The sequence below is a fragment of the Tamandua tetradactyla genome, chromosome 23 (assembly GCF_023851605.1).
Source record: "Tamandua tetradactyla isolate mTamTet1 chromosome 23, mTamTet1.pri, whole genome shotgun sequence".
In the NCBI taxonomy this organism is placed as follows: Eukaryota; Metazoa; Chordata; class Mammalia; order Pilosa; family Myrmecophagidae; genus Tamandua; species Tamandua tetradactyla.
In genome coordinates this window covers 15511649-15532811 of record NC_135349.1, presented here as the reverse complement: position 1 = coordinate 15532811, position 21163 = coordinate 15511649, and the positions used below count along the sequence as shown (strand labels likewise).

The 21163-nt window shown below is 44.0% G+C and overlaps 1 protein-coding gene across 4 annotated transcripts in view; it reads right to left on the bottom strand.

Annotated features, from left to right (window-relative positions):
- Positions 1 to 21163, bottom strand: part of AUTS2 (activator of transcription and developmental regulator AUTS2) — a 1196629-nt gene that overhangs the window by 82294 nt on the left and 1093172 nt on the right. For all 4 annotated transcript variants that reach the window (XM_077141005.1, XM_077141006.1, XM_077141007.1 and 1 more), the window contains exon 6: positions 11093 to 11144. In XM_077141005.1, coding sequence (XP_076997120.1) covers positions 11093 to 11144 — 52 coding nt within the window. The remainder of the gene's footprint in view (positions 1 to 11092; positions 11145 to 21163) is intronic.

Genomic DNA, 21163 nt, shown 5'->3' with positions numbered 1-21163 from the left:
TAACACACGATGAATTTGGTAACAATAAAATCCACACGGTTCTGCTTAAGGCACAATTTTAGTGCATATGAACTCTTGAGAAATACCAAGATGCTGAAAACATTATTTCCATTCTTTGCCCTAAAACAAGTTTTTTCCTCAATAGATGTGAGAAGGCCGTGAGTCAGGCTAAAATCCAACAAACAGCAAGTGTGTAATTGAGAGAATGAAGTTGATATCCTCACCTACTACAGAAAAGAAAAGTGGGAAGTAAGGTTGCTTCAGTGGAGAAGGCCTAGATCAACTTTTGAAGGAGAGCTCTGACGGGCTGATGGCATAGGAAAGTCTGTTGACAGCTGAAGACAGATGGTGAGGTGGTGACATTCTCTCCATTATCTAGAATGGTCCACTCAAGCCTCATTTCAGTTTACATTGGTAAAATGAGTCATTCCATGAAAAAGAAGCTGCCTGGCAGCTTGCTCCTAGGATGTTCTTATGCAAGGGACTTCCTTTCTGTATCTAACCCCTGGCCCCCATCCTCATGTAACTGTAGTAATATCCCTGCCTGGGAAATGTTGGAAATGATAGTCGCTCTAGTTCAGAGGTCAAGTACAAAGGAACCCAGTGCCTAAGTACTTTTATATGTAATGGGGCTTTATAAACATTTACTAATCCGATAAACAGCTCTTTTAGCACCGCCCCAGATGTGCTCAAACACAGGAGGCTCCCTGCATTGCTACTCTTATTCTGGAGGCTAATACCTAACAATTAGTTTTCAAATAATAACAGGGGCCCAAGGTGTCCTTGTAGAAAGCTCACTCTTGGCCTCCCTCTTCTCTTCCCTCAACCCCTGAGGTTCTTACCTCTAAAGACACTTTCTTATGGAGCTGCAAACTCCTGGAGTGGGCAGAGTCCTATCTTTGCTCCCAAGTTCAGGACTTAAGACATGGTGCTTACTGGCCACCACTCCTTTCAAAAGCCAGGTTCATGACCACATTCACAGTAATTGGGGAAAACACATGCCTTCTAACCAAACTCCAGGTTCCCAGAAGATCTAGAACACTTTCCTAAAGGAAACTTTGGCCTTTAAAACTGGATCTTGAAGTCCATCCAACTTCCTCATGTTACCAATGAGAAAACCAAGGCAGACAGTGGTTTTGCTCAAGGTTCTAGTAGCCCAGCTCAGACTTGAACCTGGGTGTTGTATTTCTAAAAGCAGTGCTCATTGCAGTAGTCCCACCATCACTTCCTTGCAGTATGCCAATTTAGCAAAAATTTAAAGGACAAACAAAAGCTAACCGAAGAATTATGTAAAAAGGAGGCCCTCTGGATATGCTCCACAGAATTTTTACAAAGCTGCCAAGTCCCCGTGCAATAACTTAATCAACTAATTTAACAACAGCATGATTTTTAACAGTCAGCAACAAGTGGAGCAAATTCCGTGGCTCTTTGAATGGGCGACATATATTGCAGTCTGTTGAGAGGTGATTTATTTCTGGTTTGCAGACTCTTCAGGGCTGAGCTTAGACCAGGTTTTCCTCCTAAGAAAATCTTAAGGCTAAGTTTTTATTATTAAGTGGTCTCATTGTCATGACACCATTAAAAAAGTCTCCCCTTTTTTTGCAAAATTTTAAATTTTTAAAATTTAAACTCTTTGATTGTTCTACCATGCTTAAAGTGATCTGTTCATTGGTGTATCTTCAAGGCCTAGAAGATTGCCTGGCTCAAAGCAGGTGTTCAATAATGTGTTGAATGAAAGAATTAATTTCCATATGGTTTCTGCTTAAGCCAATCAAAAAATAAATGGAAAAAATATTGGCATAATTCATTTAACAGCTGACAAATCTGATTTCGGAAGACTTCTTGTCAAACCGAAGTTTACAGTCAGATAGAGAAGCCTCATCAGATCAGTACAAGAGGCCCGGCAGGCCACACTGCACACTTGTAAAATCAAAAATTGGTCCACAAGAGGAATCACGTGGTTGGGTTTTTGGCAAGAGGCGCTCCACTATGGAAAGGCCTTTCCCGGCTATAAACAGATAATGAAAAAATGATGTAATCTTGGCTAAAATTAGGTTTTAGTGTTACTCTGCTGAGAGATGTGAAAGGTGATAGATAAGAGGGAAAAAATGTTTTCCAAGTGGCTTTTAAAGGCATCCAAATATAACCACCTCCCACATCAGTCTATTAACAGGCACACTTGAGACAGTTGCCTCTTCAAAAGGACTCTTAGAAAAGCAATGATGTGCTCTCAACCTCCTCCTTTTGTAAGACAAGGTTTACAAGGGTCAGAGAGGCAGATCTGTACGCCCACAAACCATCTTTCCTATTTACAGCCCTCCCCGCCTTCCCCTACACAGAGTTGGGTGTTGTGCTTGAGTGCTAGGGAAATGCCCCTGCTTGACAATTCTAAGTCATTTCAAACAAAATCTGGCTGGAACTTAAAAATCAGTCCACTTATAGGCATAGAAATGGACGGGAAAGGTAGAATATGGTCATCTTAGAAGGTGAAGAGATCAGAGAGGCCTAAAGTTGAGCCCTGCAAGACCGTGGCCATACCTGCTCAGATGAGGGTAGACATTCCGGGATTTCAGAAATCCCTGGATGAGAATCTCCATCACCAGGATTGCGTTCCATGGCTCTCCACAGAACCAAGATACCTGGGGAGGCCTCGTCTGGGTTGGGGGTCCTCACTGCATCCCTCACAGCACCCAGTTTCCCCCAGTCCTAGCAGGTACCGTCCTGTTTCGTAATGGCCTGTTTCCTTTCCTATGCCCCTTCAGCTAGTGTAGGGACCTTTGCTGTTTCACTCATTGCTGTATCCCCAGCCTAATGAAGTATGGCTGTTAGGAGCACATACCTTGAAGTTAGCTGGACCCAGCTCCACCACTTACTGAGTGACCTTGGGCAAGTCACTTAATCTTTCTGAGTCTCAATTTCTTGTATCTGAAAAATGGGGCTAATACCACCTACCTCTAACAGTCTCAAGTAGTAACTGAATTAACTACCTAGAGTGTTCAGGACAATATCTGGCAAAAAAACAAGTCCTCAATGAATGCTAGCTATTATTTTGGCTTTAGAATGCTCACCTATGAGGTGGAGATACCAAGTGTAAAAACGATATTATCTAAATCAGAGTTGCTATGAAGATTAAATGAGGTGACATATGAAAAATACTTAGCCCATTGTATAATTAGATCCATATATGGTATACAGTAGGCTAATCATTTTATATACATTATCATACTTAATCCTCAAAACATTATGAGATTGACCACTCCTGTTTTACCTAAGAAAAACATTCGTGCAAAGGCTACTAAGTGGCCTGAAATTCCACAACTGGTAAATGGTGAAGCTGGGATTCAAAACAGTATCTGTGTGAATCTCAAATACAAACCCGGCATTTTAAGTAACCACCATACTGCACACCGCTTTACAGTAAGGTTTTGGTTCCTTGGTGGCAGTCATGCCTTCTCAGACGAATTATGCAGGGCCTACACATCTGGCCTGGTTCCAACTTATTCTTTGCAGGTCCTAGAGGTCATTTCTGCATTCCAGAGCAACTTTATCATTATACTGTTCAAGCCAGCAATAGACTAAACCAGGTATAATAATAACGAAGTCATCAATTTCTTGATGTGACCTAACTTAAAGCAAGTGGCTAATAGTGAGGCAGGTCTTTCTGTAACAGAAAAACCTATCTATTTTTACCAGGAAGCCTATGCTAACCAAGCCCTTACCTGCCCTCCCCCTCCCTTTCCATTAACACCTGGTGGCAGACTGCATTATTCGTTCTTTCTTCCAAGACAAGATCCTCCTAGCCTTGGGCTCCTCCTTGTGGGAGGGGTTTAATTTCCATTCCACTGACCTCACACTTGGTCCTATAACTTGCTTTGGCCAATGAAGATGGTTGAAAAAGCCATATGCCACAGCTGAGCTGGACCTTTAAGAAACATTCTGTGATTCTGCCTCTGTTCTTTTTCCTCTCTGGCAAACACCATAACATGAAGTGGACTCCTCCTTCAGCCTCGGTTCCAGAATAAACATGAGAGCTGTAGCTAAGACCCAGTATGATACCCAAAATGACACCTAATATTTTTGTTGTTTTTAAGCCCTGAGCTATTTTGCTCATGTAGCATTTTGTGCAAAAGCAGACCAGCAGAGACCACAATGTAGCCAGCCAGCAGAGCCCTGTATGAAGAGCAGTATTTGTTGTACCGAGTATACCAGAGAAGGGCTTATAGTAGACAAGCACACTGGACATGGTGACTCTTCACCTGGAGCCATCCCAGCAGTAGAGTACTTATTTTTGAACTCTTGGATCCAGTGCATGCTAAGAGGCTTGCCCAAGTAGAAAATTCTGCACAGAAGACCCTCAGAGACTTCACAGCACTCAAGGGATTGGCTCTTTGTACTCCTAACTCCACCAGCTTCAGGGGTTGGTGAGAAATCATTTCTTCATGTATATATTTAAGTGACAAAGACACTTATGGACAGCTTTCCTGTTGGAGGAAAAATGAACCCCAAGTACCATGAGGTCTTAGACTGTACTCTCCTGTAAGTCCAGGCAAGCTCAGCTAATTGTCAGATGTCAAACACAGGACAGAACAGGGCAGGGTGGTGGTGGTGTAAGGGGTAAGTGTCAGAGAGCCTCTGAATTCAGGCCTGGGATGCCCTAGGTGAATTCTAAGTGAATCTTCAAAGGAGAGAGCATTTTCCACTTTTTAAACCATAGACTGGGCAAGCAGGTAAAATAGTTCAATGATTGCTCCTAGCTCAATTTAAGGCAGCTGAGCAAAAGTTCAGGCACCATGAAATTAGTAAAATCAATGTTGCAACTCTCCTCACCATAGTTTCAAGAATAAACCAGCAAAAACCCAAAATGCACAAAGCAGATTAGTAGAGTGGGAATCAATCATTTTCTCCACTGAAGTTTTCTGGCGTTTCCTTATACAGCATATTCACAGGATTCATAATTCACTCAAGTCTGCTTCCTGAGACTGAGCATCACTGGACTTTCTGAGTAATTGAGACAAATTTTGTTTGTTAAATAAGTATTTGACTTATACACAGGAAAGGAAAGAATTCTTATGTAAGCTGCAAAACAAAAGAGTTTTATCTTATCTGAGGAACTTATTGCCGCTTGCCTCTGTGTGTTTTACTGCCAAAATAAAATAAATTGAATCAGCTCACACATGATAACATGCTCTTTCCTAACTCATACTAATTGCTTGGCTAATTGATGTTTGTTGAACTTTCTCCATTTCATTGAGTGATTAGGTACAAAGCTAACAGTTGACATCTGTAGGCGCTTAACTGGCGTCTGTAATTACTGTTAATGTTAAATAATTGTTAGTTAATTGGAGTGGTAACTGACTGAATGGAATCCAGATTGTGAAGCAAAAAGGAACCTAGTTAAATAAACATACATTTTCAGAGAAAACAACATTTTTCTGCAGTTGTCAGAAACTAGAAATAATCCAGGGGCCATGGAATAGCCATAAGGCTGCTTTCATGCAGCAAAATGCGTCTGGGTTCAAACCTCAAGGTACTAGAAAGTGTTATAGGCGAGAAGGCCCTTTGTCATTTAACTGTTCTCACTGATTTGGTGCTTTTTACATCAGCTGTCTATTGTGAATGTATAATACTTTGAGACGACCAAATATTACAACATTGGCTAAACGAAACATTAAATATGTATGGAATAAAAGAGAGATTGGTCCACACTCAAGCTTTTTTTGCCCATACTGCAGAAATTCTTTTAGAGGACAGCAATAATTATCCAATAAAGGAAGCGAAGGGCTTTTCATTGAGCTCAAACAGAAAATTGAGTGATGTCTGCACATTTGACTCAAAGGCATTTATTTCCAAAAACACAAGAATCGGTTACACTTCAACCTACTCAGACTCACCAGGGCACAGAGGATCTGGGGATCTAGGCTTGTTTCATCTAGAGAATGGCATCGCTGCCAAAGTTCTACCTGAAGACAACATCAAGATCAACTGAGATGCTTGTACATCTTCCACCCTCTGCCCTACAACTCCAGTGATGGGATCCAGTATTTACCCAGGGTTTTCCCACCACTCATCCAAAAGTTCAGCAAAAGACCAGGCAGCAGTTGATGGAAAAATATCCTGAGGGAAACACTTTCTCAAACATGGAATAATTTCACATTTTTCCTGCTGGTTCCACACTAACAGTATAGAGTATGTATCTGTTTCCAAGAATTCTCAAGGAATAATTCTACAAACCAATTCTGTACGTAGGAGTCTGCGGCTATAAGGAGGTCAATTTCCATAACAAGAGGAGCTGATTGCACGCTTTTGCATGCAGGGGAGGAGGACAAACTGAAGTACTCATAACTCCTTTGACTCCCCCCGAAGCACCAATTAGCCTTCAATAGTATTTATTTCACATACCAGACAGCTCTAGCTCCTCAAAACCCAAGAAAATGCCCTGAAACAGTACAAAAGAAGAACCAAAGAAAGAAAAGTCAGGGAGTGAAAGCTCAACTTCCCCTTCTCTAGGATTTAGGGCATTTTAAAAAGCCTAATTGACAGCACCTGAAACTGGCTGTTTACTCTTCTGCACTTCGGGAATGTGCTTTACGTCACGTCCTCATCATGACTAAATCCAAGACACCAGCAGCAATTTTTAAATGGTCTCCATATGTTCCTTATAAAGGGATATTAGACTCTAAACCAATTTTTTTGTTTGTTTAAAAAAAAAAGCTATCCCACAGTCTATTGCATTATTTTCACTTACATAAAAACACAAAAACGAGGGGGTTTTTTGGGGGGAGGGGCTTTTCTCAAAGCCAGTGATGGCTTTCCTGGTAATATAATGCCAACCTTTTTCGTCACCAAAACAAGGAATTCCCTCAAACCTAACGAATGAGGTAATATGGACACTACCACAGCAGGTTTAGGTACCCAAGTTAATTTCAACATACACACCAACAATATCTCTGGGAACTTGTTTCTTACTCGTCTCCTCAGAAATCAGGCAAATTTCTTAGCCAGGCTTTCTTTCTATGCTGCTGATAAAACGACCCATCACCTGAAGGGCTGCTCCACGCGTCACCTACCTCACCTGGACAAAACCAACCCCAAGAAAAGGTGGGGTGCATTCCACTGCAGCCCTGCTAGGGCCTATGTGAGGAAAAACAGACCTGGTCAGAGAATTCTAAGGAGCCAAGCATTCCATCTGGTCCTTAAGTGAGTGTCCACCAGAACTCGCCACGATGGTCTGGGGGAGGTGAGGAGGCTCTGCCTTTGTGATTCAAGTCTCAGGAGAGACTGGTTACTGGAGCAGGAGGGTACAGAAAACAGGGGTCTTACTCCTCCCAGACTCCTTCAGAGATGCGCCATCTAAGACACAGCTCAGAGGCCCTTTCCTTAGGAGGGTCCAGCTTTCTGATTTGAGTCAAGGGTGAAGGAACGAGAGGGGGTGAGAAAGTCATGGGTTAAACACTCCTCTGGGCCTCCTCTCTTCTCCTGGAACTTGCCTTGGTTGGAGGAAGGAGCCTGGAAGAGAGGGCTTCTGAGGCAAAGAGCGGCCGTGATTCAGGGCCTCTTCTCTTCCCCCTAACCAAGACTGTGGGTCACATACCAGGGCTGGCACTGGTCAAACAGAGGGCCGCAGAGAACACTTCAGGTACCTCTGTTCTGGTGCAATTTAAGAGTTTAAGACATTAACTTAGTGGGGTGATCATATGCTGCAAAGAAGTTCTCATTTTCTGCAGTTCTATCTATACATCAAAAGATCTGGAGTAGGTTAAGAAAGAGTAACAAATATTGGCTGCAATGAATTAGCTAGAAAGTTTCCTTTTAAAGATAAATATATCAGAATTTGGGGTACAAATCCTGATGTGCCTATAACAGTTTGACCAATTAAGTAGGGAAGATAAGTCATTAGTCAGTCTTTTTCTCTGTGTCTCTTGTCTCATTGGGAAAATTAATTTTTTCTTTGGCAGATGGTTGAGTCACAAAGACAGATGGATTCATAAAATTCACATGAACATCCTGTAAACATTTAAACATATAAAGATTAAATAAGGCAACCATGACCTTGATTACAGATAAACTTTTTTTTATGCCTACTATCCTAAGCTTTGCATTTGGAAGCTCAGCTTCCCACTTCTTTTAAAAGGCTCAATTTTCATTTAGTATGTTGTGTGTACATATATACGCATGTTGTTAAATTGCTTTAAAATGGGATATAAAAGGCATCAGAAGAAAATGATAATTAGAACACCTAAACACAAAAATCTCATGAATTCTTCACAAAATCGGTTGGGCTATACAACACAGGGAAAGTCAAAATAAAATCAATGGGCAGGAATGATAAATAATATCTTCGTTGTACTTGCTGTGTTTCAACTGCCCCCCCTGCCCCCCATCAATGATTTTATTCACACCAGAGATGTTGGCCCAGGACCAGGAAACGCTGTTATGATTGAAAATCCTGACATAGAGCGCTTAAGTGACGTATTCTGTTGGCCACCAGACTCAGCAACATCTCACCAGCAGCTTAAAGTCAGTATTCTCTTAAGGCCAGGACACTGTCAGACTCCTGCGAGGGAGAGGTGATATGCAGCTTTAAACATCTGGAGGTGGAGGAATACATGTGTCATCCTCCCTGCTTTCTTGTTAAGTCTGTTCAAAAGCTGAGGCTCTGAAGATTTTCCCAGTAGTGTTTGTTACCTGGTGTAAATTTGCCCTTTCTTACAATGCTTTTTACTGCTCTTGGCTAAGAATACTGGGCAATGACGGGAGACCTGACTTTCTGGCAGGCAGGATGCTTTGTAGGAGAACTTGAACTTGAAGACCTTGTCAGCCATTCAGCCAGTAAACACTGCTATCACCCGGAGTAAAAACAGACCAGGAACCACAAACACAGTGCAAGACTCTGCACCTGTCTTGAAGCAATTATTGACATTATTGCTATACAATGAATCTCTTTTTGAAGTTGTTTTCCTGATATTTAGCAGTTTGAATACTAATCCCCTTAACAAAACTGTCCCCAACGCTTTCCCTCCTCCTCACTCCCCTAATCTTTCTCTCAAGGGAGGGGGCGGGGTGCTGGATACCAGTCAGTCTACTTTGCAGCACCTGGATTTGCATTGATTCTGTCTCTTGTCATTCATGTAACCATCAGGAATTAGCATAAGGCATTAAGGGAAAACTGGGGAGGAGAAAAGAAAGGCCATTTTGATGGAAATAAGGGGCAAAGGAATAATCTGCCATCAACAAAAATGCTTATTTGTGTATGGTTTCCCAAGCAAAGCTTAGAAAAAGCCTATGTTGATTTTAGTATACACAAAGAAACCTTAATCCTTTCAAGGCAACTAAATCACCCCAGAAAAGCAGCTCAGAAGAAAGGCACCCTGTCAGGGGGATGACTATTCACAACCAAATAGATGCCACAAATCACACTCTGTAAGTAAACAAAAATAAGAATGTGGGAAATGTTTGATTGGAAAGGGAAAGAAGGGGGGAAGAAGCAGGAGGGAAGAGGCTGAGGGCAGCACTCATCATCAATCACTCTCCATCCTCCCTGAAGAGCGCCTTTCAGCCTGGCCAGGGCATGGCCAGCCTCCATGCAGGCCCTGGAGCCCACTCTCATCCGAGGGCCTGATCCCAGAAAGGGGAAACACATTTCAAACCATTTTATAGCAAATTCACAAAGGAAGGATGCAGTCACGTGTGGCTGGAGGTCTTGGTGGGTCACTGAAACACAGACCCCCTTCTGGTGACCTGTCCAACCTCTGTCTTCCCCTCCCACCACCCTTTTTCTCACATAGATTTACCACTGTTTACCAATTCTCTTCTCTCATCAAAATGAGCAATAAACAATTATGCCTTTTTACGTATGAGCACTGCATGCTATAAATTGCACATCTCTTCTTTATTGGGCTTTTAGCATTATGGATAACAAATTTATACAAACTTTCAGTCCATCAAAAAATATGATGAAATATAAAAGTGGAATACTCCATTATGCAATAAAAAAGATAAAATTCAATAATGACAGTAATTCTGGGAATAACAGCAATCATATAAGCACATATACCTCAAGGGAACTCTAAACATAATGTACTATTTAAAATTGCAATTGGTTCAAATTCTAAAATAAACCGGGAGCTCAAAATAACTGCAGTTGGGAAGGTGTCTTACTAACTAGCTAGCAAAAATGCTAGCTATGGCAACTATGGACTGCAGAAGTGGTTTCACATTTCCACTTACGAAGACCCAACCCGGTTCAGGTGTTACCAAGTATCTTCAATGTAACACAGAGTAAGATTACCAGAAAGCACACCTTTATTTTAGCAAATACCATGCAAGCCCCTACATCAGGTTCTACAATGGAAGGGGAAAGATAAAATAACGTACATGTAAATTTATCTTTCAAATTATATACCTTTGCAAAGCCAGTGATTAGTGACTCTACTAAATTTCATTAATTCCAGCAATACTGCTACAAATGAAAACTGCCCAGAAACCTATTGGCAATGATTTAAGATAAGCTTTCCCTTAACGAACTGCGATATCATTAGCCTCTCTCTCTACTCCATATTGCTGTTTGGAAGAAATTAATGGGATAGTACATATTTAAATTTTGCCCTCTTGCTCATTTATTAACTTTACAGAAAGCCCACTGCAGAGTAAGACTTGGTTTATGACCATAATACTCATAATGCCGTGAATACTAAACATCCACTGGTTGGTTATTATGATCTGCAGTACAATTCAGCTATTCACAGTTCTCCGACCCCTGGGTACTTGATAAGTAACAATAAAGTTAAGGCATTCTGAGTACTATTATTCTCCATTACAGTTTCCTGTATTAAATTAAAGTCACATGGATAGCAGTGATTTCTTAGTCAAATTAATTTAAATAAGGATTCAGTGTATTCTTTTTAAATAAACTGTTTTTCCAGGCATAACAAAAGCATACAAAGCCTGTCTCAAGCAACACAAAATAACAGTAGCTCCAGAATGAAAAGAGAAAGACTGCGTTATGTTTTCTGTTTTTTTTCTTCCTTGATAACCAAAATGGAATATAAAAAAAGCCGAAAGCTATTACTTTGAAGTATTTACTGAATCTTACCTTTGTTTACAATAACAGTGTTGAAGAGTTTTTCAGAGCTGGCATCAGATGCCTGAAAAACAAGGGGGAAAAAGTGTTATTATTGTCATTCTTTTCCTCATTATTATTTTAAATCAATTTACTACATTTTAGAAAAGCAGCAATTTCCCCAAATCATCCATGAGGTGGTGCTAGTTGACTGCATGAGAGAGACCTGCAGTGCAGCTAGCTATTTGCTGGGGGGAAAATCTGATTTTTAAAACGTGTCCTTATTAGACATATTATCTGTGCAAAACATATTTCTTTGCGATGATACCCAAAGCAATTCAGCTCATTCACATAATGATTTTGCAATTTCGTTGACAGATCATTATTTTGGAAATGGTACTTTTTTCATATTTGCAGATGTGCCTATTTTCCAGTTTTCTTTCACACACCAGAAATGCTTATTATTTAACTCCGAGCTTTCCTTATTAAGAAGTGTAGGGCAGCACTCTCAGAAATTAATTTGCCTGATGACCCCAAGATCCCTGTCCCTTATATTAACCAGGGTGGCCCTGGTATGGAGCAGACATACTGACCTGCCCCCAAACCCAACCACTCTACATTTCATAAGCATTATTTCCTCTGACCATTTTCTAGAGCTCATGCCTGCTAATTATGTTGTTTCAGGAAAGTGAAATAAACTATCTAAACAGCAAGAATAAAGCCATTTTTAATTATACACTAATGCTCTGGAAAATAAACATGAAGTTGGTTTGGAGAAAAATGCTGTAATGTTTCAGAAGCACTGAGTATTGCTAGAACTTGAAAAATAAAATAAAAATTAAGCTTCCCCTCGCTATAATTTGAAGATGCCCTGCATTTAAAGTTACGATTATGCTATAGGTATGCTGTTTTGCTATTCAACCCTTCTAAGAAATCACTTCTCTTTCACACTTTACACACAGAGATGCATGTTTGACAAAGCAAAGCACAGAATATTGGATAAATATGGGAGAATTAAATATAGGAACTGGACTGAGGGGAGAATGTAAAGTAGAGCATATGCCGACCCTAGGGCTGGCTTTGGGGACAAAGAAGATACTCAATTTAATCCTTCCATGTTTTAGTGACGAGGATGAAATATTCTCGTATTCATGTGGAAGACATGTTCTTATTCTCTGCAAGTGATATAGCAAAGACATAAAATATTTTTTATGACTATTCTTCCCTTTATTTCAATACTAATCTTCTTACTGTAGGGTTCATTCGGAAGATTAACAGATCAAGAGAAAAATGAGTGCATATGCAAAACAAGTATTGAACTGCATACATTTATGTATAAACAGTTTAAAATAAATACTAGATATTTTTCCTATTTTGCAGGAACAATAAAAGACAGGCCAAAGGCCTTCCTGACATCTTAAACATAATGAAATAAAACTATATATTAGAGTAGCTTCAAAAAAATAAACTGCCAAAAAAGTATTGCATGGAAAGGAGCAAACAAATTATGGATTAAACAAATTAAGAATACTGAGTTAAACAAAAAATTATGTGAAAAGCATTGTTTTACTGAAACATTAAGTGATATTTTTTTGTAAGCTAAAAACTTGGAGAGATTTCACCATTCTTCAAAGAAAAAGTGTCAATTTTTGAGTTGGATGGCCTTCGTAAATTCACGGCTTAAAAAATAAACTCGACTGATTTTTTAAAAATAAAAATATTTCTGTATGAAATCATTTTACCAAACTGAAACAGCCCTTGAAAATTTGGGGGTTATCTATTTAAAAGAATCTAAACGGTCCAAAGAAATATAAAAACAAATTACTGCAACCCAAATGCCAAAAACATGGATAGGGAAAAGAAGTGGTTCCTGACCTAAGTTGTTATTTGCACTTGGGATATGTGTGTGTGTGTGTGTATACGTGTGTGCATGCATATGAGCAGACCAGAAGCTGTAGGTGAGCAGCCCTTTGCTTCTGTCCTTCGGCCCCTCACTGGGGCTGCACCTTTGTCAGCTCCACTGGCTGGCTACACCAGGTATTCTCAAAGAGGCACCGAAGTGATTTTTCATCTGAACCAAACTTGAGAATGTGATCATTATGATGCCAACCAGTAAGTTAAGGAAATAATCCTGACAGGACATTTAGAGGTTTAGGAGGATGCCTTCTAATAGAAGCTTGTTGTACCCTGCAATTTACTGATACATGTCACAAAGCCTGAATTGATGCTTCTTGCGATTGGGGGAGGGGAGTCTCAAAAAAATCTCCCTAGAAAAACACCCAAAGAAAATTACGACAATGGGATTTTCGCTAAAGATAAAAAGAGCCAGGCTTCTTTCTTTCCGTTATCCAGGTGCTTAAAATGTGGCAGATCCACCTGAAAAGTCAGAAAGGAGCTTCTCAGCCAAAGTCTTAAGTGAAACTACAAGAATTTTCTTTGCTTTTCCTCGATGAACTTTACTTCTCTTATGCTTTTGGAGGGTGTGTGCAAATTATTTGGCTCCTTGGATCGTAATCTTTGGGACGTTTTCTTTCTTTTTTTAAGTCTACATTTCCTTCTATTACCTGGACCATACTCCTGGATGACATTTTTTCCTTTTTAACCATGGAACGATTAATGGAAACGCGGTGAGCAGACAATTAGGGAAGCGGAGTTTTTCCAGCAAACCTCCCGGAAGGTCTTACTTCTCTCCGTTTTTACCACGGGAGTACCTTGAAACGCTGAGCGTCTTTACATTTTGCTCGCCATCTCGCTTCTCGCTTTGGCCCCCCTCCCCCGCCTCGCTCGGTGAAGGGACTAAATCTAAAAACTGACAGAAAACAAAGCTCTCTTTTGGCTGACTTTTACTGGGAGGGCGGGGGAGGGGGAGCGACGTTTTTTTAAATACTAAAAAAATGACTAGAAGCCGTATGTTGAAGCTTAGAGAAAAGTTAAACAAGTCAAACACCGGAGGAAGGAAAGCGGAGAAAGAGAAAAACGAATGAGAAGGCTTCAGTGCAGACAGGGATGGGACGCGGCCGCTCCCGCGCCGGGTCCACCTGAATCCCTTTGGTGCGCAGACCCGAGGCGGCGGCCCGCACTCGCACTGGCAGGAAGAGAGACTCGGGATGGAAGCAGAAGCCTCCCTGAAACTTCGACGCGAGTTCTTTCACCAACTGTCGATCCCGAGACCACATCTCCTTTCGCTTCCCTTCGCACAGCGTGCGGACCCGGGCTTCAGACCGCGGCGCGGGAGAGGCGAGCTGTGCCGGAGCCCCCAGCCGGCAAACGAGCGGCGCAGCGCCCAGGCCCCCGGGCCGCGCCAGGCGGGGCCCCTCGGGGCGCACAGGCTCCAGGGCGGCCCCGGCCTCCCAGGCAGGACCGCGCAGCTCCCGGCCGCCCCCGCCGCGGCTCTCCGGCTGAGCCCGGCCGGCGTAGGGGGGGGAATACAAAGGCGGGCGACCAGGCCGCGGAGGGAGGAAGGGAGGGAGGAAGGCCGGGAGGAGGGGTGACGAAGGGGGGCGCGGGCGCGCCAGACGGGAGGAGCCCGCCCCTGCCACCCCTGCTCGCGGGCCCGGCCGCCGCAACAAAAGAGCCCCGGCCCGGCCGCCTCCCTTCCGACCGCGGGCGTCGGGCAAGGGAGCCGCGCCTACCGAGCTGGATTACCTGGTTGTAAAGGGTTAAGCGGTCCTGTCAGCCCCAAGTTCATGGTTTGGTTCCTTAGCAGGGCTCACGATGGGGGCTCATCGGAGTCAGAGGGGGAAGCCACCAAACACGCAAAGAGAAAACGCCCAACTCCGACTGGGCTCCGTCTGCGAGCGTCTCTCCCTCCTTCCGAAAGTCTGAAAGCGGATCCACGCGAACCAAATCCGTGCGGGAGCAGTTCCTCGTGGGCGGCCGAGAGCCGGCGCCGCGCGCACACATCCAGCGCGGCCGAGGCGAGGCCAGGCGGCGGGCGGAGGGAGCGCGCCCGCCGAGGGCGCCCCGGCCCCGCGCTCGCCCTCTCCCTCCTGGCGCTCCTGCCCCGCGCGGGGGCCGGGCGGGCGCGGCGGGGACTCGTAGGAGAGCGTCCCGGGCAGACCGGCGAGGTGGAGAGGAGCGGCCCGAGCCGCCGCCGCGGCGCGCGAAGCTAAGAGCGAGGCGGCGGCGGCGGCGACAGGACAAAGGAGACCATGTGCGGAGGGAGGGAGGAGGGAGAGGGAGGAGGAGGAGGAGGAGGAGGGCGCACCGCGGCGGCGGCTTCTCCCTGGCGACCGCCTCGAGCTCCCGACTGCCGGTGCCGCCTCTCCGGCAGCGCTGCGGGCTAACGAGTTCTTGTTCCGCCGCCGCCGCCGCCGCCGGGGCGCTGGACGGAGACGCGTCGGGAGTCTTTCTCGCGGATCTCGCAGGCCCGCGACGCGGGAGGCGCTGCAGCGGCCGGGACTCTGGGCGGGCTGCGTGGGACTGGCGGCGCCTCCTGGCCGGAGCTGGCGGGCGGACGGCCGGGGGAGCGAGCGCCCGGCTGGCTCGGCTCCGACCCGCGCTCCGCTCGCGGGCGCCTGCCTTTCCCGCCGGCTCACAGCTCAAGTGAACTCCATCGGCGGCGACCGCCGGGACGCGCCTCCAGCTCGCTGGCGCCGCGGACTCCCGGCCTGGACGTGTGGCAGGAGGGGGCGGTGGCGCCGGGGGGCCCTCGCTCCGGACTTCGGTTCCCAACTGCGCCGAGCGCGCCTCTTCCAGACGCTCGCAGCTCTCGGAGCGGGACTTCCTCGCCAAGCCCGAGCAGCCGGTGCCGCCGCCCCTCCTCCGCCCCGCCCCGCCCCGCCCCGCGCGCCCCGCCCCGCGCGGCCCCTCCTCTCGGCCCCGGAGCCGGGTCGGCCCTGCGGGGGCGCAGTCCCCGGGCGTGACATCGACAGCTGTCACTCCCCCCGCGGCTCGGGCTCTTGGTCCCCACGGATGCTTCCCCGCGGGCGGACGCGGCGGGAACTGCCACGCTCCGCGCCCTCCCGGCAGTTGCCGCTCTTAAGGCCGCGCGGCGGAGCAGCAGGCCCGCAGCCTGGGGTGGAACAAGACTAGGCCAGTCACAACTGCAGGGAGCTGCCTCTCTGGGCGGGTTGCGAGGGCTAAATGAGAAAGTCATGAATAGAAAAGGCCTGGCACATAGTAGGTGCTCAATAAATAGTTGCTTTGTTGAAAATGGAGGGGGGGGGGCTGCTCAGAACCCTGTTATTAGAACAGAAAGGTCGTCGTCAAACCCCTTCCCCAGCCGGGTCCGAGACTGGCCGCAGTTTGCTAGGTCTTACGGATAACTGAGTGCATGAATTGGACGCTGACAAATCCGATTTCCCCGCCCTTCCCCTGACGCCTTCAAATCCGCTGGTATCTGTACTCTGCACATCCACGAAAGTGGAACCGGTTGGTTCCCCTGGCGTCTATCAGAGGTAAGGAAAGGATTAAAACAATGCCAAAACCTAGAAGCCTCGTTAAATGAGCAGCGAGTACATGCTATTTATCATCACTGTGGCACCTGGAGTCCAGTGCACGGCCTTGCATCTGGGGCTGAATGACCACAAATATGGCTGGCGGTGGATTCCCCTGAGCAAGGCACCCCCGCCAGAGCACGGAGCTCCCTTCTGTCCAGCCTAGAGGAAGCCCTCCGCAGAATTCAGGCTTCCTTTCTCACTATCCTAACCAGAGAGCTTAGGCCAGGCATGGAAGTGAGGAGACCCTCTGCAAACATCTGGAGTTTTAATTCCACACCGACAGCTTGGTGGGGTCACCAAGGAAAAGTTGCTAAAGTAACCTGGGAGCAAGAACAAGCAGAGCCTAGATTGCAACTACGAGAGTTCTAGGCTAGAGCCAGCACACCTGAGTGGAATGGGAGGGAAGCTAGCAGTTCCTCATTTCTCTCCCACTGTCGCTGTTACCTGGAGCACAGCTGGGAAAGAGAAGAGAGGAACTCGGCTTCGGAGAGATTCTGCCCACCATACAAATGGGGTGGTGACTGGTTTAAAGCAACGATGTCTCCTCCTAACTTCTTTGGAGTTGCACATCCAGCACTGTTTGATTTCACTGCACTCTTGAAAAACCTCTCAAGGGGGGAAAAAGAGGTGCTTGCTGTATTTTTTTTTCCCCTTTAACCCCTATATAAGAATAATTTTGGAAATAAAGGGCCCTTTTTCTCTAGGTCCACCCGCCAATTAGCAACACTCTGTGGTGTTCAAAAATTTTAAAAGAAGATTAGTTATAGAGAATTATTTTTCTCTACCCCCATCCCCTGAGAAGTTAGAAAAAACGGAGCCTCAGAAGGTGTAAATTTTGTGACATTATAGATGTCACACAACCCAGATCAGGCCCTCAAAGTAGGGGGCATTCATTCTGAAGCTGTTTCTAAAATAGCAAGACAGCTCAAAGGCAAACATTAAATCTCAAGAAAACACATGAAAATGTTTCTTTTAGGGCAATCAAAATGGGATGGATTTTTTGGTCTTGTTATGCTAATAAAATCAATATCCCAGAGAGAAATTGCTGTTTAGCTCCTGCCGGGTTTCCTACAAGTAAACTAACATTTAGCCCTCTAGAATGCTTTTGTCAGGCAGTGGACACTTATCTGACACTTATCATGCCTGGGATTTGATTGTCATCTCTGGTCATCACGGATTAGGCTTCAGATCAAGCCTGGGATAGTTCTTGAGTATCTACAATGACTGGTTTCCAGGTTGCTCTGCTCCCACTCCTTTCTGGAAGGTTGGGGAAATCAATGTCAGAATTGGAGGGGAAGAGGTGCAAGACTTTATGAGAAACAGGAAGTTCTTGATAACCCACACACTGGGTGATTAGATCCTGGTCAGAGATCTGACTTAAAAGAATCAGATAGATTCATTATAGTTTTACTTTTTTTTCTTGAGAAACTGAGCTTCCCTTTATTGGAATTTTAATCTAAAGATTACAAAGTCAAAGTCTGGAGCACATCATCACGCCTATTATACTCAGGAGGTTTAACGTCCTAGACACACATTCTTCATCGCCTTCTGCCTCCGAACCAGATCTCGGGAGAGTAAGTCTTACAAAATGGGAACTGTAACAAGCAGCAGATAACAGAAATGTAGACTCAACAACCTTTCCAGTTATAGATTAATTATTTCAGAAATAAAAACTATTTTTAATATCTGACCAATACCTGAGCCAAATTTATGGATTAATCAACTAAAAGTTAAAAAGAAGCAAAAGCAAACTAATTAAAAATATGAAGTCTTCTTCCGAAAATCTCAAAATATATCTAAAGATAAACTGGGTTTAACAAACATTAGAAGTTCTCCTAAATCAATCTAAAATGGCAAAATTTTAAAGCTTAAAATGTGAGATGTGATTCAGTTTGGATTGCAAATTATCAGACTTTGTCTCAGCATACTTTGATAAAATATTCCATGCAAATTCTGGTCTTCTTTGAGCATTTTATACAAAGAAAGATCATTAATTTCATAGCATTCCTCCTCATAAATAATATGTATTTCAAGCATCCCACCCAACAGGGCACATGCTGGGAGATTCTTGAGATGGTTTAAAGGATGAGGGAAGTCTTTACAAAATCATCTTAAAGCCTTGATTTTAAATTATGTAGTTTAAAAGATCACTAAAGAAGAGTCATGGTATATGAGTTCTATTTCTAACTACCTTTGGGAAAGAAAGAACCTTGCCTGGCTTATTTCTGCATCTCCAGGAAGCTTGATTCTTTGCAAATTCTAAAGTTCCCCATGCTCTGAAAATCCAAGTTTCTCTCTGCTCTGCAGGTAGAGGTTAAGAGCTGGAACTCTAGAACCAGGCACCAGGATGGAATCATGGCACTGCCATTTCTGGACCATGAGACCTTAAGCAAACCTTGTCACTCTCTGTGCCTCAGTTTCCTTATGTGTAATGAGATGACAACAGGACCTACCTCATAGGGCTATTGTCAGTAACAGCACCTGGAGCTTGGTAAGCAGAATTTCTGTTTTGGATATTACCATTAAAGATGGCATGCTTATTTTGATTACTGTGGAGAACAAGATAAAAGTATATTATGGTATGGCTGCAATCCCATGATGCCTTTTACTGGAGTCTCTAAGTAAGGACCACTATGATAATAAAAATAACCACATGAATGTCAAAAGCAAAACCAATCACAAATAGAAGTGACAGTGGTTTGCACCATTCTCTACAAGAGAGTCCACACTGCAGACAATCCCTGCGGATGGGTCTAAGTCTGGGTGTTGGGTAGCCTGAGTAACACCATACAGCTGGAGGGAGCTTCTTGATTATCAAGTCCAACTTTGAGTAAGTAAAATTTAAGAGTGAGATGAGATCAATCCCCTAATAATGAGGGCTTCATTTTCTTAAAACATACAATAGAATGTATCCTGATTATGCCATTTTGATATGTTGAATTGTAATTTATAGCTAAAGAGAGCCATACTCTGCTGATGACTATAAAAATGACTCCTTATTGGTGCTGAAGCTTGTTGTGTTGTTGTTCATTGTGTGGGATACTCACCACACCTCCATGTAATTTTCTGTTTGCCTACATAAGCCGTATACCTCGCACTCTGTTCATGCCACAGCAACAGTATACTTAACAGACGTGTGGCTAGAGACTGTGTCCAGCACTTAATTATCTATCTGTGAGGGTATAATGCCAGTCTATTCCCTGTGAAATGCCTTCTTTCTGAATCTACCTGGTTTCTTATGAATATAATTCACAACTTGGAATCTGTTTACACATTGTGTACCCAGTACAGTACTAGGTGGCCCAGCTCAATAGATACACATGACAGAGAAAATACATGGCTGAGATACATCCCACATGCTAGTAAGACTGGAGGCACCTGATAAGTGTCTGGGTAACTAGTGAAATGGAGGGGTGACTTGGGGCAGAAGACAACTACTGAGAGGCCCAGAAGGACCTGCATTTTGACTTGCACACACTGCCTTCACCCTGGCTGTTGACCAAGAATCCTAGCTAATGTCACAAACCAGAGTAAATAGGTCGCTTGCCACCAGGAAGCAAGCTGCCCTCCCCTGTAGCCAAGGTTGTCCTGCTTCTCACTTCTGCTTATTCCTTACCTTCTACCTTCCATGCTGTCCAGCCCAGGAATAAACTCTTTCCGGGTCCTAGGAATTCTTCCTCTGGAGGCCAATCATTTTCCACTATGGGTTATGCTTTCCTCCTTTAGCAACACATGGCTAGTCAACCTCAGGGACCCACAAACCCCTCTGCTCCATGCCCCTCCTGAATGGGCAATTTTTTTAAATGGAAGCTTTATTACTTATTACTCTGAAAGGCGGTTGCAATAGCTCATGCTCTTACTACTGTTGTAAAGAAAAAACCTGTACATTATATGCCTGTGTTGCTACAATTGATCACAGGGCTGCAACAAGAGGAAAGTAAATAAACTGAACTGAGTTAGTTTATGATGTCTACTATGGAGATGCAGGGTGAATAAATATTTTCCAAGTGCAGAAGTCAAAAAGAAAAAAAAAGAATTTTACTTTCAAACTTCATAGTGTACTATAAACTATGAAGGAAAAAAGTTTTTAAAAAAATCATAAAATATACCTTACTTAAGCACCAAATCTACATTAAAATATTAATATTTCCAATCTGATAATCCCACAAAGAAAGGCAATGAAAAATAAAAATAAATCCAACTCTCTACTCCTGTCACACAACTGTCTCTGTGTAGCTCATCTTCCGTCTTACCAGAGTGCAGAAGATGAGAACTATGAAACCTGTCTGCCTACCCTGAGCACGTCTTCCTGGTTTTTACCTGTACTTTGTAAACTCCTCTGTTACATCATTTAATATTAATGGGTGTTTGTAATCTGGGGTCTACAGGCATGCATTTGCTATGGAATCTACCCTTCCTGAGGAGAGGTACTCACTCTGTCTTAGTCACCTGTTCAAATGCCTGGCACTTGATTCCTTCCACTATTTCCACTGGAAATGGAAACAGGAAGGAAATTAAAATTTAAAAAATGTGTATAAAATGTCTGCATGAGCTAAAAGGATGAGTCAATGAACAACACACACATAAATAAGTCACTGAAGATGACAAAGGGTGAAACTGAAGAAAGTAAGGTGTGAAAATGGAAAAGATGCTTTTTGCAAGA